The sequence below is a fragment of the Physeter macrocephalus genome, chromosome 14 (genome assembly GCF_002837175.3).
Source record: "Physeter macrocephalus isolate SW-GA chromosome 14, ASM283717v5, whole genome shotgun sequence".
In the NCBI taxonomy this organism is placed as follows: Eukaryota; Metazoa; Chordata; class Mammalia; order Artiodactyla; family Physeteridae; genus Physeter; species Physeter macrocephalus.
This window is the reverse complement of record NC_041227.1, coordinates 23,910,417-23,927,608: the sequence shown is the minus strand read 5'-3', so window position 1 is coordinate 23,927,608 and position 17,192 is coordinate 23,910,417. Positions and strand designations below refer to the sequence as shown.

Here is a 17,192-nt window from a genome sequence, read left to right as displayed (position 1 = left end):
CAAGCAAAACTGAACTATGGTATTAGAAATTAGGATGCAGGGGAAAAGAGTAACTGGTAGGAACATGACAGGGGTTTGGGGAGTTCTGAAAATATTTTGTTTCTTAATTCAGGTGGTATTCACATGGGTAGGGTCACTTTGTGATGATTCATCAAGTAGTACACTTGTGAGCAATCTTCTACATTTATGATATGCTTCAATAAATAATTCATTTTCAAAATACAGAAACAGAAAACCCATGAGGAGGCTGCTCTAATCTCCCAACCAAGAAATGATGATGGCTTAGAGAAGGAAAGAAACGGTCAGGTCCAAGATACATTCCACAGATAGAGCTGAAAGATGAACTACTGATGGGGAGTACAGGAAAGTAAGTATCTAGGATGACTCCTATATTTTTGGTTTGAGCAACTGAGTGGTGCCATTTGCTGAGATGGAGGAGGCTTGAAAAGAAGAAAACTGCAGGTAAGTGGGAAGAATTCATTCTATTTTGGCCACATTAAGTTTAGGATGCAAGAAAGAAAGGAGACAAATGCAAATCTGGAGAGGAAGCGAATGGATGGAAGCAAAAAGCACAAGGAGCAGCATGACAGAAGACGCAGACACTTCCTACACAGTCCCACATGAGCAGATAGCGTTGACAGGTGGAGATGTGAGTGAGCTGGTGGAAATAATGATGAGACAGTGAGATTTCACCGACTTGTATCGATTTTCTCTATGAAATATGAGGCAAAGACATCAGCTGAGACTAGGATTTAGATAAGTGAGAGAAGATTTAGGGAGAATGAGAGTGGAAAAGTTACTTTACTGGGGAAATACAGTAGGATTAGGATTTCAGCGCCATTCATTTGAGTTTTATGGCATGAATGTGAACTCAGTGCAGTTGGTTTATGTGAAGAGACCATTATTTGTCCCCCAACAGTTCTCCCGTTCTTCCTCAGTAACTCCTCAGAAGTCCCAATTTTTAACTGGGCACATCGTCATTCAGAATGAAGACCACACTTCTCAGCTTCCTTGCAACCTGGCGTGATGTGTTACCATGGTGGAAATAGTATGTGCAACTTCTGCAAACTGTCCTAAAAGGAAGAGGGCAAGCCCTTCACCTTTCTTCTTCCTGCTTCCTACTAGCTAGGACATGGTTGCTGGAACAGCCATCTTGAATCATAAGGTAACCTTGAGAATGGAGGCCACACACAGCAGAGCAAAAGACAGAAGGAGCCTAGATCCTTGGTGATCATGGAACCATCACAATCACCAGTCCTGGACCTTCTATATCTAGATTTTTATGACAAAGAGAACTCCTACCTATTTAAGCCACTGTATTTTGAGTTTTCAATCACCATCATGACCTAATCTATGTAATAGAGATTAACTGTGTGCTCTTCCCCAACAATGTTCAGCTGCTAGGGTGCAGCTGCAGAGTAAGCAGATAATCACTCTCACCAAGGTTGGAGTTTAGCCAAATAAGCACCATAGAAGAAAGGGAGACAAGAAAACGAAATTTATGAGGAAATGGTTCTAGCACAGCCTGGGGACTCTAAGTGGAGAAAGATGAGAAAAGTGACAGAAAGATCCAACAGACCCCTGGTTCCACATCTTCTCCTTCATTCTGATCCTTTCACTAAATCTTACTTGTGGGGTTTATGTCACTTCGGAACAAAAAAAGAGTCCCAAGTAACATAAGTATCAAAACAGAAAAAGAGTCCCAAGTATCACCTTTCTATTTTTCTTGACAAATGGAATTTTTCCATTTTACAAAAGAATATCATACTAACATTACAACCCATACCACCAAACTCATCTTGCAAATAACCCTTATCTATAGTAGAAAGAGAATAGGAAGAGGTACGAAAAAGCAACTGCAAATCAAAGAAGCAAACATTCAGAAGACAAAGAAGAAAACAAGACAGTGTCAAAAAGAAAGAATGAACAAGTAGAAAAGCCCATGAGAGACTGTTTCCAGATCAGTCACGTTGCTGCCTAGTAGGAATTACTCCATTTAGGAAATCTCTAGGTAATGCTGAAAGTAAGAATCCCTAGTCAGGACAAGGCCAGAAAGGAATGGGATCATCAAGTCCCCAACCTGAAAAATCATTGTTTTTGTTAGATGGACAGAACAGAAAAGTTCTGAGCGCTGGTAAAATTTCCAGGCCAATCTACAGAAGTTACATGCCAGGGGAATGAGCCTCCCTCAGCTGCACACCATGAACCATGGCTCCCATGACTCCAGAGGGAGGTGACGAAGAGCAAGGACAGAAAGCAGAGGAGAGGGGCTTCCCTGGGGAAGAAGTGGTTGAGAATCTGCCTGCTAATGCACGGGACACGGGTTCGAGCCCTAGTCTGGGAAGATCCCACATGTCACGGAGCAACTAGGCCCGTGAGCCACAACTACTGAGCCTGCGCATCTGGAGCGTGTGCTCCGCAACAAGAGAGGCCGCGATAGTGAGAGGCCCGCACACCACAATGAAGAGTGGCCCCTGCCTGCCACAACTAGAGAAAGCCCTCACACAGAAACTAAGACCCAACACAGCCAAAAATAAATACATTAATTTTTAAAAAAAAGAAAGCAGAGGACAGGGTAAGGCACTAAGGAACAGGATGGAGGACGTAACACTGAACGACATCAGCAGAAGCATCACCCTCTCGCCACCTCTCTCTTTTGCAGATGCTTCAAAGCTCAGTGTTGGAAAAGTGGTCTTGCTCCTGCCCACCTCATCAGTATGTGTCCTGCCAGTCTCTGGCTCTGGGGCAAAGTGGACATGAGGAAAAAAAGGAAGGTGGCAGTAGCAGACCTGTGGTAGTATAGGAAGAAAAAGAAGAAAGAAGAAACTCATGAAGGAGGGAAGAAAGGAGGAATATCCTCAGTGAAATGGGGAGAGGAAGAAAGGGAAAATCCCACAGCCATTCAACTAGACCTGTTAGTCCAGGGAAGGGATGCAGGAAACTGGAGCACATCTAAGTTAGGGATGCCTGGAGCATCAGAGACCTTGAAGGGCATGCTGATCTCTGAGAGAGAGAACTATCAACTCACTTAAAATCACTTACACTTCCTGGCCTCTCTGCAGCAGGAAACTACTTGCCACTATGTATTCCAACCTCACCAAATTCCCAGAAAGAACCCTTTCAGGGCAGGAGAGAAGAAAAACAGAAAGCCTAGTTTGGAGCAGTCTAAAATTCAATTCAAGTGCCCTTCCATTGGTCAGGTTGAGAAGAGATTTTTATTTTACTAAAGAATTTCTCCAGAAAAAAATTTCATTCCCCCAAATTATCCAATCCAATACCCACTTCACAGTGCAAGTCAACAGTGCAAAAGGATACCTTACCTTCACCAGCACATAGTCCCCAGGCTGAGCTTGGACCCTGAGCCCAGAGTTAGTGACATCCTCCATCTCTACATCAGGAAAGATCACCTTAAGGTTTCCATCATTCCGGCCATACAGGTCAGTGGCAGAGCGTTTACTGAGCTGCAAAAGAACAGAGGAGAGGTTATGAGTCTGTCACAGTCATCAGTTCTTGGTCTGTCTCAGATCCCCAGGGGTCTGACCCATAAAGTTTTTTTTTTTTTTTAAAGTATGGTACCTCTTTTTTTTTTTTTTTTAATTATTTAGTTATTTATTTTTGGCTGCATTGGGTCTTTGCTGATACGCGCGGGCTTTCTCTAGTTGCGGCGAGTGGGGTCTACTCTTCATTGCGGTGGGCTTCTCATTGCGGTGGCTTCTCTTGCTGCACAGCACAGGCTCTAGGCGCACAGGGCTTCAGTAGTTGTGGCTCGCGGGCTCTAGAGTACGGGCTCAGTAGTTGTGGTGCATGGGCTTAGCTGCTCCGCAGCATGTGGGATCTTCCCGGACCAGGGCTCGAACCCTTGTCCCCTGCATTGGCAGGCGGATTCTCAACCACTGTGCCACCAGGGAAGTCCCCATAGAGCACTTCTTAACCAAGGAATCACAAGACTAAGTGCTTTACTGCTGCTTCACCAACAAAGCAGTAAATAGCACACAACAGAAGCTCAATAAAATTTTCTGACAATATGATATATGATTCAATCAACGAGTCTTCGATTACAAAATTACCTTTCGTGGGAATGGACCTCCAACAGGCCTCATGCCAAGGACATATGGGTGATACACTTGGCAAAAGGACTCTCACTTCACAGAGTCTCATAGTAATCACTCAGGAATGTTCTGGGATTGTCTGGCCTGGGTTACTTGTCCCAAGGAATAGGCAGACTGGAAGCCAGAGTCTCCATCACAACATGCAAAAGACTGGGCCAGGAGAATACTAAAACCAGTATGATGGTATTTATTTCCAGAACATACCCAAGTCTTTCTCCTCCAATCATGATGAAGTGACAAAAACCAAATTTATCCTCAGGCCTTAAATAACCAGGCAACTGGACAAAATATATGAGACACCTATTTTCAGATATTGGACAACAGATTTGCAAAACTATGATCCCCAAGAGAAGGAAAACAAATGGGGTGAGCCCTTCAATCACTCCTGCATTCTACCAGAAGACACGTGCCAGACCAGAGAATGCAAAGCAGGGAGGGAGATCTCAAGGCAGAGCATGGTGGTTCTCTCTGAATTGAGGAAAGTTGGATCAAAGTCCAGGGAGCCTGCAATAGCTGGAAATTGTGGAGCAAGTTCGAGAGAGGAGGGAGCTAAGCAGAAAAAGAGCTGTAGAAATGTGCATAGCGGCCCCCTGAGTCTTTGCTGAATAATAATACATCCCTGTGTGGAGCAAAAATCCATGATGTCAAAGAAAGTAACCTGGGAACTGTCAGCTGGTTAGCTCCCAGATCTCACAAAGGGCTAGGAATCATCTGACCTACCACCAAATAGTCCTCACTGATTCCTTGGGACATGCAGTAACAACTATAGAAGAGCCATAAGTAGTACTAAGGCTAAACTATCCCTAGAATAAGAAAACTTTTCTAGCAAAGATTAAAAGCAAGCCTTGATGGCCATTCTGACCGGTGTGATGTGTAGAATCTAGAAAGATGGTACAGATGAACCTATCTGCAGGGCAGGAACAGAGACGCAGACACAGAGAATGGACATGTGGACACACATGTGGGGAAGGGGAGGGTGAGATGAATTGGGAGATTAGGATTGATATATGCACTACCATGTGTAAAATAGATAGCTAGTGGGAACCTGCCATATAGCACAGGGAGCTCAGCTCAGTGCTCTGTGATGACCTAGATGGGTGGGATAGGGGTGGGCAGTAGGAGAGAAGTCCAAGAGGGAGAGGATATATGTATACATATAGCTGATTCACTTCGTTGTACAACAGAAAGTAACAACATTGTAAAGCAACTATACTCCAATTAAAAAAAAAAACAAACCTTGAAAGGATCAAACAAAGTAACAAAACTGCTTATCAGAACAAAGCCCAACACAAAACCCAGACACTCAAAGATAATGTCTGACAACATAATGTCCAACATCCAATCAAAAGCACTAGATATGCCCAGAAGCAGAAAAATGTGACTCATAATCAAGAGAAAAGTCAGTCAATAGAAACAGACCTAGAAATGATAGCAGTGATGGAATTATCACAAAGATACTAAACCATCTATTATAATTAGGCTCAAATACTAAGTTTCAAAAGAAAACAAGAACACAGAAGAGAAGCAGAAGATATTTTTAAAAAACCAAATGTAACTTACAGAGATGAAAAATATATGATCTAAAATTTTAAATTCAATACATAATAGCAAATGAGACACTGCCAAAGAAAAGAATAATGAACCTGAAGACAGAAAAATAGAAACTATTTAAAATGAAGCACAGATATAAAAAAGAGAAAAAAAAACTGAACAGCCTCAGTGTCCTATGACACAATATCAAGTGGTTGGACATATAGGTGACTGGAGAAGGAGAGAAGAAACAGGGGGCGGGCGACGGGTGGCAGGAAGGAGGAGTACAGAAAAAATATCTGAAGAATAGTAAATGAAAATTTTCCAAATTTGATGAAAATTATAAACTCACAAACTAAGCAAACTCAACGTATCCCAAACAAAACACAAAGAAAGCCATGCCAAGACACATCAAATTTCTAAAAAGTGATAAAATGACAACTAACACAACATGTAATACTAAACTAAATCTTTTTTTAATAAATTACAGTTCTGAGACAAGTGGAGAAATTTAAATGGGGGTCTAAGGACTGGATGGTAGTAATCTAACAAGTTTAATTTTCTGATTCTGATGGTTGTACTACAGTTGTATAGGAGAATGCTCCTGTTTGCACAAAATACACACTGCAGTATTTGGGGAATTGGGGGCATCAGGGCAACTTAGTCTCAAAAGCTTCAAAGAGGGCTTCCCTGGTGGCACAGTGGTTGAGAATCCGCCTGCCGATGCAGGGGACATGGGTTCATGCCCGGTCCAGGAAGATCCCACATGCTGCGGAGCGGCTGGGCCCGTGAGCCATGGCCACTGAGCCTGCGCATCCAGAGCCTGTGCTCCGCAACAGGAGAGGCCACAACAGTGAGACGCCCGCGTACCACACACACAAAAAAAAGCTTCAAAGAAAAAAGTTCTTTCTATTATACTGCTACTTTTCTACAAGTTTGCGATTCTTTTACAATAAATTTTTTAAAAGAGAGAGTGTTCATGTTCCGTGATTTGAACAAACCAACCATAAAAGAACATTTATAAGACAAAGAGGGAAACTGGAACATCAACTACATATTTAATAATATTAAGAAACTATTGTCAATTATTTCAGATATGATAGTCACATTATGTCTATTTTAAAAAAGAGTCATCTTTTAGAGATATATACTGAAATAATTACTGACAAAATAATATAAGTCTTGTACTTGCTTCAAAACAACTCAGTGGGGGCAGTAGAGATGAAACAAGATCAGCCATGATTAACACTGTATTAACAAATTGCTGAGGCTGGTTAATGGGTACGTGGGCATTCACTATCCTCTCTAGACCTATTTTTTTTTTTTTTAGATTCTCCATAATTTGAAAAGTACTTATAGGCTACAGAATGAGACAGATATGGGTCAAATTCTGGCTCTGCCACACTAGCTGTGTGACCTTGGGGAAGTTATTCCTACTTCTCTGAGTCTCCTTTCTTCATCTACAAAATTGGGGTAATAACAGCACTACCTCCAAGGACTGTGGTGGGACTCAACGTGCTGATGACTGTAAAGTACAGTGTCTGGCACATAGTAAATGTTCAGTATACAGACGTAATCATCTTCTCTGACACTGAATACAGCAACCCGGTGTTTTAAGCTGGCCATGGGACTTCCCTGGCGGTCCAGTGCTCAAGACTCCATGCTTCTACTGCAAGGGGCACAGGTTTGATCCCTGGTTGGGGAACTAAGATCCCACATACCACCCAGCACAGCCAAAATAAATAAATAAATAAATGAACTGGCCATGACTGGAGGAAAGAAAGTCTCCCCTAAGAAAAAGTGAAGACTCCAATGCTGACCTTGAAAAATTCATTTATTCTCTAGCCCCAGGTGAGTACTGGCTTATGCTGGATGTGTTTAAAAAAAAAAAAAAAAAAAAAAAAACAAAAACCTTGTTTTGGTTCATTTAATTACCATGGGCTCTCTGTGGGGTTGATGAAGTGTTGGACAAAAATTAGTAACCTTTGAGTACTTATTCATTCAATCAAAAGACAGGTACACTATTCTGTACCAGACCCTGTGTGAGGAGAGCTGGGCATACAATAAGACCTAATTCCTACTGGATAAAATGTGGATTGCTAATAGACATGTTCATGTACAGGTCTCCAGAATCACAGTGACACCCTAAATAACAAAGCATTTATCGAGGCAAACACTTTTGAGGTATTTCACCAGCTCAGCATCACCAACCATCAGCAGCTACTAGACCAGACCACAGGAAGATTCCTAACCCAAGCTGAGGTGATCGGACTCCCTCTCCTGGAAATCTGAATTGAAGCTGAAAGACACAACTTTGGTCTGTGAAATACTGGAACTACACCATGAAACACAGGAACTACAGGGCTGCTGTACTCTCCCACACAGATGAAGAATCAGGAAAAGCTGGTCTGAGGAAGAGAAGAAAGTCTGAGCCTCAAGGGCTTCCCACACTGGGTACAGTCCCTTCCAGACACCTGGCAGTATTCTTGCCTTTGGGCTCCACAAAACACTCCTGAAGTCTTATACAACACAGAATTATTTTTGGCTTAGACTGAATGGCTTGAACAAGTTTCCCACTGTTACTCACTCCCAGAGAGTCCTAACAAACACAAATACCAAGCAATTGCTGATTTTGACACTGCCATATCCTAAGGCATGGAGCAGGACTTTCCTTTCTCAAACCTGGACTTGTGAGGAGTCACAGAAAGAGCCCTATCTCTCTCTTTCCTCTCCTCTTCGATAGCCGAAGCATGCAGCTTCACAGAAGGTTAGGTTCCCTAACTCACCCCTTACCCCATCTGTTTAGTGCTCTAAATGATGACTAGGTTCCCAAGCTTGACCACAGAAGACTACAGAACCCCAAACTTCCGAAACGCAGTACATTTCTAAGAAAGTGTGATTTTTAAAAGGACTGAAAACAAGCAATAAAATTGTTTCTAAAAATACACATATAATAGTGTTTCCAAAAAGGTGGAGCAGAAATACTCTTCACTAATCCTTTCACTACAAAAATATCCTTCAGGAATTAAGAAGAAATCAAAACACTCTAAGATGAAGGAAAACAAAGAGAATGTGCTGCCAGAGTGCCTAAAGGGAGTTCTCTAAGCAAAAAGTAAACAAAAAAGAAGGAACCCTGGAACAACAGGAAGAAAGAAAAACAGACAACATGATAACTTGCAAAGAAAATCCCAAGCAACCTACCCAAAAAACTCCTAGAACTATTGAGTTCAGCAAGATCAGAGCATACAAGATAGAAATACAAAAACCAATTATTTCTACATACTAACAGTGAACATATGGACACCCAAAATAAAAATATAGTTGCAATTACAATAGCTTAAAAAAAAAGGGTGTAAATCTAAGAAAACATGTACAGGATCTATATGCTGAAAACTGCTAAAAGAAATCAAAGATCTAAATAAAGGGAGATATACTGTGCTCTAAAAAACAAAAAACAAAACAAAATATATATATATACATACATACACACATAGCCTTACCCCCTCCACCAGCACCAGCTGGGTACAACCCACAAAAGTCTTGTTGGCTTTTGTTGCTTCTTCTCGGAAGACAGTGATAAGTTCCTCCAAACGCCTTAATTTTACCTCTTCCGGGATATCATCCTTCAGCCTGTGATATGCCCGTGTCTTCTATTAAAAAAAAAAAAAAAAGAGATAGAGGTCACCACGGACTTGTAGAATCCATTCTTCAAGCAAGGAGGCAGACATGCTCATCCAATTTGCAATTTACAGACACATGTATAGGAACTCAAGCCACACCACAAGGGTTCTCTAGCTCTTGGGCCTTCTAAGACAAAAAGGTAACTATGCAATGGAGTCACATTTTTGCAAGGGTTAAATTCTAAATTTAGCACATGAAAATCATAGACTCAAAATTGTTCTTAAGGGCTTCCCTGGTGGCGCAGTGGTTGAGAATCTGCCTGCCAATGCAGGGGACACAGGTTCATGCCCTGGTCCGGGAAGATCCCACATGATGCAGAGCGGCTGGGCCCGTGGGCCATGGCCGCTGAGCCTGCGCATCTGGAGCCTGTGCTCCGCAACGGGAGAGGCCACAGCAGTGAGAGGCCCATGTACCACAAAAAAAAAAAAAAAAAAAAAAAAAAAAAATTGTTCTTGATATTTTTATAGGACACAGACACTAAATAATTCATATACCAGGTTACTCAGCAGCAGTGTTTATAAAGACACAAGATGCAAAGCATAGTAAATGTTTATCAATAGGGAACCAGTAGGGCCTTCCCTGGAGGTGCAGTGGGTAAGACTCTGCACTCCCAATGCAGGGGGCCCAGGTTCGATCCCTGGTCGGGGAACTAGATCCCACATGCATGTCGCAACTAAGAGTCCACATGGTGCAACTAAGAAGTCCGCATGCTGCAACTAAAAGATCCCACATGCCACAACTAAAGATCCCACATGCTGCAACTAAGACCCGGTGCAGCCAAATAAATAAATAAATAATTTTTTAAAATTTATTTTAAAAAAATAGGTAACCAGTCAAACAAATTATGGTTTATCTACACAATGGAATATTACACAGTTGTGACAAAGAATGAGATAGCTATGTATACAGATATGATTGCTCTCCAAAATATACTCTGAACAGAAATAAGCAAGGCACAGATCAACATGTGTTAATAACTTTGATGTAGAAAGTATACATATAAATATATTTATAAATACATGAAATGTCTCTGGAAGGTTAAAGAAGAAGTTGCTAAGAGCAGTTGCCTTCAGGGAAGGAACTGAAAAACTAGGCAACCCAGGAAGAAAAATCAACTCCTTTGCACTGCATACTATTTTGACCTTTTGAATTTTATACCACATTCAGGTTTTACCCAGTCAAAAAAAAAAAAGAAAAGAAAATGTATCCTTGAAAAGCTTTTAAATCTTCCAAAATCATAGTGTACATACATGTTTATATATATAAATATACACACACACACGTTTATATATATCTTTAGGTACACAAGCTCATAATGGAGTTGGAGAACCACTGTGCTAGACAAAAGTGGCAAGTCTATACACCAAAGTCTGGACATTCAAACCAATCTGCCTTTAAGAGAACTACCATATCCAGAGGGAAATGAAGAATGGGTAGAGAATTCTAAAACAGAATTCTCTTACAGGGCTTACTCTATTCTGTCTTATTATTAACAACTAACCTCTGCTGTGCACTTAACTATTATAAAACACTATTTTAAGTGCTTTATATATATTATTTTAATCCTCAAAATAACCTGATGAGGTTGGTATTAATGTTATCCCTTTTCACAGATGAAGAAAGCAAAAACTTCCCAAGGTCACACATTATTAAATGGGAAAGGCACAATGTGAGTGCTTATTCTCATCCACTATGCTACTTGATTAAGCCTCTAGGACCTTAACCCTAATCTAGGAATTAGACTCCAAAGTAAACACTCATATTCAATGCGCATAGGATATGCTTCCACCTCACACTGAAGACTCACTTCCCAGCTCTAGCATTAAAAAGAATTTCTCTTGGGCTTCCCTGGTGGTGCAGTGGTTAAGAATCTGCCTGCCAATCCAAGAGACACACGTTCAAGTGCTGGCCTGGGAAGATCCCACATGCTGTGAAGCAACTAAGCCCGTGCGCCACAACAACTGAGCCTGAGCTCTAGAGCCCACGAGCCACAACTACTGAGCCCACATGCCACAACTACTGAAGCCTGCGCACCTAGAGCCCATGCTCCGCAACAAGAGAAGCCACCACAATGAGAAGCCCGAGCACCGCAACGAAGAGCAGCCCCCGCTCACCACAACTAGAGAAAGCCCATGCACAGCAACAAAAGACCCAACGCAGTCAAAAATAAATAAATAAATTTATAAAAAAAAATTTCTGTTGCATATTTGTGATGTCCACAGAGATGAAGCAAATTGGGACCCAACAACTCTTCTGATGCTTCATCCCTGAAACAATTCTGTAAGAGACATCAATATACACATTGGCCCACTTACACTGTCTACAGAATACTAAGTAGTGGGCTTTAAAAGATGTGAATTAGCTTGGTTGATGACAGCTGAGTGACAGTGATGGGTCAATCATTCATCAGATAGCTTTTCCCTGGCCACAGAGACCCCTCAGCCTCCAGCCCAAACACACGGCAAGCTGCCCCTGAGGTGACTGCGGGGATGAGAAGTGACCCATGCAAATTCATCCCTACTATCAAGAAAATGGCAGACAACCAGAACTATCCCCTCTTTGCAGGAAATACGCATTACTCTTCCTTTTCTTTCTCATCTCCTTCTGCTTTGCTTCCTGGGAATCTGTGTTATAGGAGAAACTCTAAAGTGGACAACAGTGGGTTCACTTGGCCTAGAAAAATGGAAATTAAAAATGGCTGAGGATGGCTAGGAGGGCAACAAGGAGCCTCTGTAAAACAAATCACATCTGTTGGCCAAAAAAGAAGTTCTGCATATTAATAAAAGATTTTCGGTTTCTTTTAAAGAGAATAGTGTCCCTCCCTCCACTTTCAAATTCTGAACAACCTAAACATAATTTTAAATATTCTAATGAAGAAAAATATTAGCACAATTGTTTTTCATCTCAAACTGCTGAACTGTATAAAAGGGTAGACAGGTTTATTAGAAAAAATAAAGAAATGAATGGTAAGATCCTTGTGGTTTCTCAAGGACAGCCTCGCTGACACTTTCTTTTCTTCCCAGCTGTCCACAATCGACCAGAAACTGGTCGGGAATGATGTCAGTCTCAGCATAGAAGTAGCTCCTCCCCCAGCCCAGGGCTCACCTGTCTCATGCTGTAGGCAAAGAGGAAGCCCATGTTGTACTGAACTTCCTGAAGCAAAGATACTGTCTGGAGGTGATCTTCCTCCGTCTCACCACAAAAGCCAGCAATGAAATCGCTGCTGAGGCTCACACCTGTGACACACAACAAAAGACAGCATGTCACTGCTGCTTACCTTCAAGAGAAGCCTTTGGTACCTGTGGATTACAGAGGGAAGGATAGAGACTGTAAGGCCTTCCCTGGAGCTAGCCAACCCGTATGCAAGTAAAACAGAACAGTTATTATAGAGCAAGGAGGTAAAGGCCTGCTCATCAACAAGGTTCCCATGCCATAGCCTGGCTTCTCAGTCTACATTCCCCTCAGTGCTAGAAAAGGTATTTTTCACTTCAAATATTGGATTTAGGGACACAGTAGGAGTCCATATTTTCAAATTTGTCCTGCTTTAACTTTTTTAAATTTAATTTTTATTTTATATTGGGGTATATTTGATTTACAATGTTGTGTTAGTTTCAGGTATACAGCAAAGTGATTCAGTTTTACATATACATATATCCATTCTTTTTCAGATTCTTTTCCCATATATTTAGGTTATTACAGAATATTGAGTAGAGTTCCCTGTGCTATACAGTAGGTCCTTGTTGATTACCTATTTTATGAATTCCACTTATAATTGACATCATATGTTATTTGTCTTTCTCTGACTTACTGCACTTAGTATGATAAACTCTTGGTCCATCCACACTGCTGCAAATGGCATTATTTCGTTCTTTTTTATGGCTGAGTAATATTCCATTGTATATATGTACCACACCTTCTTTATCCATTCCTGTCGATGGACATTTAGGTTGCTTCCATGTCTTGGATACTGTAAATAATGCTGCAATGAACACTGGGGTGCATGCATCTTTTCAAATTATGGTTTTCTTGGGATATATGCCCAGGAGTAAGATTGCTGGATCATATGGAAGCTCTATATATAGTTTTTTAAGGAGCATCCATACTGGTTGTACCAATATGGAGGTTGTCTCCATAGTGGTTGTCTCCATATGGTTGTCTCCATAGTGGCTGTACCAATTTACATTATCATCAACAGTGTAGGAGGGTTCCCTTTTCTCCACACTCTCTCCAGCATTTACTGTTGGAAGATTTTTTGATGATGGCCATTCTGACCAGTCTAAGGTGATATCTTATTGTAGTTTTGATTTGCATTTCTCTGATAATTAGCAATGTTGAGCAGCTTTTCATGTGCCCTTTGGCCATCTTTATGTCTTCTATGGAGAAATGTCTATTTAAGTCTTCTGCCCATTTTTTGATTGGGCTGTTTGTTTTTTGATACTAAGCTGCATGAGCTGTTTGTCTATCTTGGAGATTAATCCCTTGTCAGTCGCTTGGTTTGCAAACATTTTCTCCCATTCTGTGGCTTGTCTTTTTGTTTACGGTTTCCTTTGCTGTACAAAAGCTTTGAAGTTGAATTAGCTCCCATTTGTTTATTTTTGTTTTTATCTTCATTACTTTAGGAAGTGGATCCAAAAAAGATATTGCTGCAGGAATTCCCTGGTGGTCCAGTGGTTAGGACTTGGTGCTTTCACTGCCATGGCCTGGGTTCAATACTTCGTTGGGGAACTAAGATCTCTCAAGCCATGTGGCACGGCCAAAAAAACAAAGACACTGCTGCCATTTATGTCAAAGAGTGTCCTGCCTATGTTTTCCTCTAAGAGTTTTATAGTATCCAGTCTTACATTTAGGTCTTTAATCCATTTTGAGTTTATTTTTGTGTATGGTGTTAGAGAATGTTCTAATTTCATTCTTTTACATGTAGCTGTACAGTTTTCCCAGCACCACTTATTGAAGAGACTATCTTTTCTCCACCGTATATTCTTACCTCCTTTGTCGTAGATTAATTGATCATAGATGTGTGGGTTTATTTCTGGGCTTTCTATCCTGTTCCAATGATCTATATTTCTGTTTTTGTGCCAGTACCATACTGTTTTGATGACTGTAAGTTTGTAGTATAGTGTGAAATCAGGGAGCTTGATCCCTCCAGCTCCATTTTTCTTTCTCAGGATTGCTTTGGCTATTCGGCATCTTTTATGTTTCCATATAAATTTTAAAATTGCTTGTTCTAGTTCTGTGAAAAACACCATTGGTAATTTGATAGGGATTGCACTGAATCTGTAGATTGCCTTGGGTAGTATAATCATTTTGACAATATTGATTCTTCCAATCCAAGAACATGGTATATCTTTCCATCTGTTTGTGTCATCTTCAATTTCTTTGATCTTATAGTTTCTTAACTTTCATCGTATAGTGTCTCATAGTTTTCAGAGTACAGGTCTTTTGCCCCTTAGGTAGGTTTACCCCTAGGTATTTTATTCTTTTTGATGCAATGGTAAATGGGATTGTTTAATTTCTCTTTCTGATCTTTTGTTGTTAGTGTATAGAAATGCAACAGATTTCTGTACATTAATTTTGTACCCAGCAACTTTACCACATTCATTGATAAGCTCTAGTAGTTTTCTGGTAGCATCTTTAGGATTTTCTGTGTATAGCATCATGTCATCTGCAAACAGTGACAGTTTTACTTCTTTTCCAATCTGGATTCCTTTTATTTCTTTTTCTTCTCTGATTGCCATGGCTAGGACTTCCAAAATTGTGTTGAATAAAAGTGTCTTGTTCCTGATCTTAGAGGAAATGCTTTCAGCTTTTCACCCTTTAGTATGATGTTAGCTGTGGGTCTGTCATACATAGCCTTTATTATGTTGTTAGGTTCCCTCTATGCCCACTTTCTGGAGAGTTTTTTATCACAAATGGGTATAAAATTTTGTCAAAAGTTTTTTCTGCATCTACTGAGATGATCACATGGTTTTTACTCTTCAGTTTCTTAATGTGGTATATCACACTGATTGATTTGTGGATATTGAAAAAAATCCTTACATCCCTGGGATAAATCCCACTTGATCATGGTGTATGATCCTTTCAATGTACTGTTGGATTTGGTTTGCTAGTATTTTGTTGAGGATTTTTGCGTCTATGTTCATCAGTGATATTGGCCTGTAATTTTCTTTTTGTGGTATCTTTGGTTTTGGAATCAGGGTGATGGCGGCCTCACAGAATGAGTTTGGGAGTGTTCCTTCCTCTGCAATTTTTTGGAATAGTTTCAGAAGGATAAGAAGGATAAGTGTTAACTCTTCTCTAAATGTCTGACAGAATTTGCCTGTGAAGCCAGCTGGTCCTGGATTTTTGTCTGCTGGAAGTTTGGGGGGTGGGTTTGTCTGTCTGTCTATCTAGCCATCTATCTATCTATTTATTTATTTATTTATTGCTGCGTTGAGTCTTCGTTGTTGTGTGCAGGCTTTCTCCAGTTGTGGCAAGCAGGGACTACTCTTCGTTGCAGTGTGCGGGCTTCTCATTGCGGTGCTCTCTCCCATTGTGGAGCACAGGTTCTAGGCACATGGGCTTCAGCAGTTGTGGCACATGGGCTCAGCAGTTGTGGCCCATGGGCTCTAGAGCACAGGCTCAGTAGATGTGGCACACAGGCTTAGTTGCTCCAGGGCATGTGGGATCTTCCCGGACCAAGGCTCAAACCCCCATCCCCTGCTTTGGCATGCAGATTCTTAACCACTGTGCCACCAGGGAAGTCCCTTGTTGGAAGTTTTTTAATCACAGTTTCAATTTCAGTAGTTGCAATTGGTCTGTTCATATTTTACTTCTTCCTGGTTCAGACTTGGAAGATTGTACCTTTCTAAGAACTCATCCATTTCTTCTAGGTTGTCCATTTTATTGGCATATAGTTGCTTGTAGTAGTCTCTTATGATCCTTTATTTCTTCTAGGTTGTCCATTTTATTGGCATATAGTTGCTTGTAGTAGTCTCTTATGATTCTTTGCATTTCTGTGGTGTCAGTTGTAACTTCTTCGTTTTCATTTCTTTTTTTTTTTTCTGGCTGTGCCACATGGCATATGGAATCTCAGGGATCTTAGTTCCCCAGCCAGGAACAAACCCGTGCCCCCTGCAGTGGAATCAAGGAGTCCTAACCACTGGATTGCCAGGGAATTCCCTCATTTCTAATTTTATTGATTTGAGCCCTTTTCCTTATATTTTTATATATAAGCCAAAGGTTTATCAATTTTGTTTATCTGTTCAAAGAACCAGGTTTAGTTTCATTTACGTTTTCTGTTGTTTTCTTCATCTCTATTTCATTTATTTCTGCTCTGATCTTTAAGATTTCTTTCCTTCTAATAAGTATGGGTTTTGTTTGTTCTCCTTTCTCTAGTTGCTCCTGGTGTAAGGTTAGGTGGTTTGAGATTTTTCTTGTCTCCTGAGGTAAGATTATATTGCTATAAACTTCCCTCTTAGGGACTTCCCTGGTGCCGCAGTGGTTAGGACTCTGCGCTCCCAATGCAGGGGGCCCGGGTTCAATCCCTGGTCAGGGAACTAGATCCCACACACATGCCGCAACTAAGAGTTCGCATGCCACAACTAAGGAGCCCGCGTGTTCCAACTAAGGAGCCAGCGAACCGCAACTAAGGAGCTCACCTGCCGCAACTAAGCCCCAGCACAACTAAATAAAAATAAATAATCTTTTTAAAAATAAATAAATAAACTTCCCTCTTAGAACTGCTTTTGCTGTGTCCCAGAAGTTTTGGATCGTCATGTTTTCATTTTCATTTGTATCTAGGAATTTTTTGATTTCCTCTTTGATTTCTTCAGCGATCCATTTTTTAGCCTCCATGTGTTTGTGTTTTTTACAGTTTTTTTCTTGTAGTTGATT

At 40.9% G+C, this 17,192-nt stretch overlaps 1 protein-coding gene across 2 annotated transcripts in view; it reads right to left on the bottom strand.

Annotated features, from left to right (window-relative positions):
* Positions 1 to 17,192, bottom strand: part of CDK5RAP1 (CDK5 regulatory subunit associated protein 1) — a 62,233-nt gene that overhangs the window by 23,556 nt on the left and 21,485 nt on the right. Inside the window, exons 11-13 of one of the 2 annotated variants that reach the window (XM_055089999.1) lie at positions 12,426 to 12,556; positions 9,140 to 9,289; positions 3,316 to 3,461 (exon numbers count right to left, since the gene is read on the bottom strand). In XM_055089999.1, the coding sequence (XP_054945974.1) occupies positions 3,316 to 3,461; positions 9,140 to 9,289; positions 12,426 to 12,556 (427 nt within the window). The remainder of the gene's footprint in view (positions 1 to 3,315; positions 3,462 to 9,139; positions 9,290 to 12,425; positions 12,557 to 17,192) is intronic. The other variant, XM_024128512.3, reaches the window with a different exon arrangement.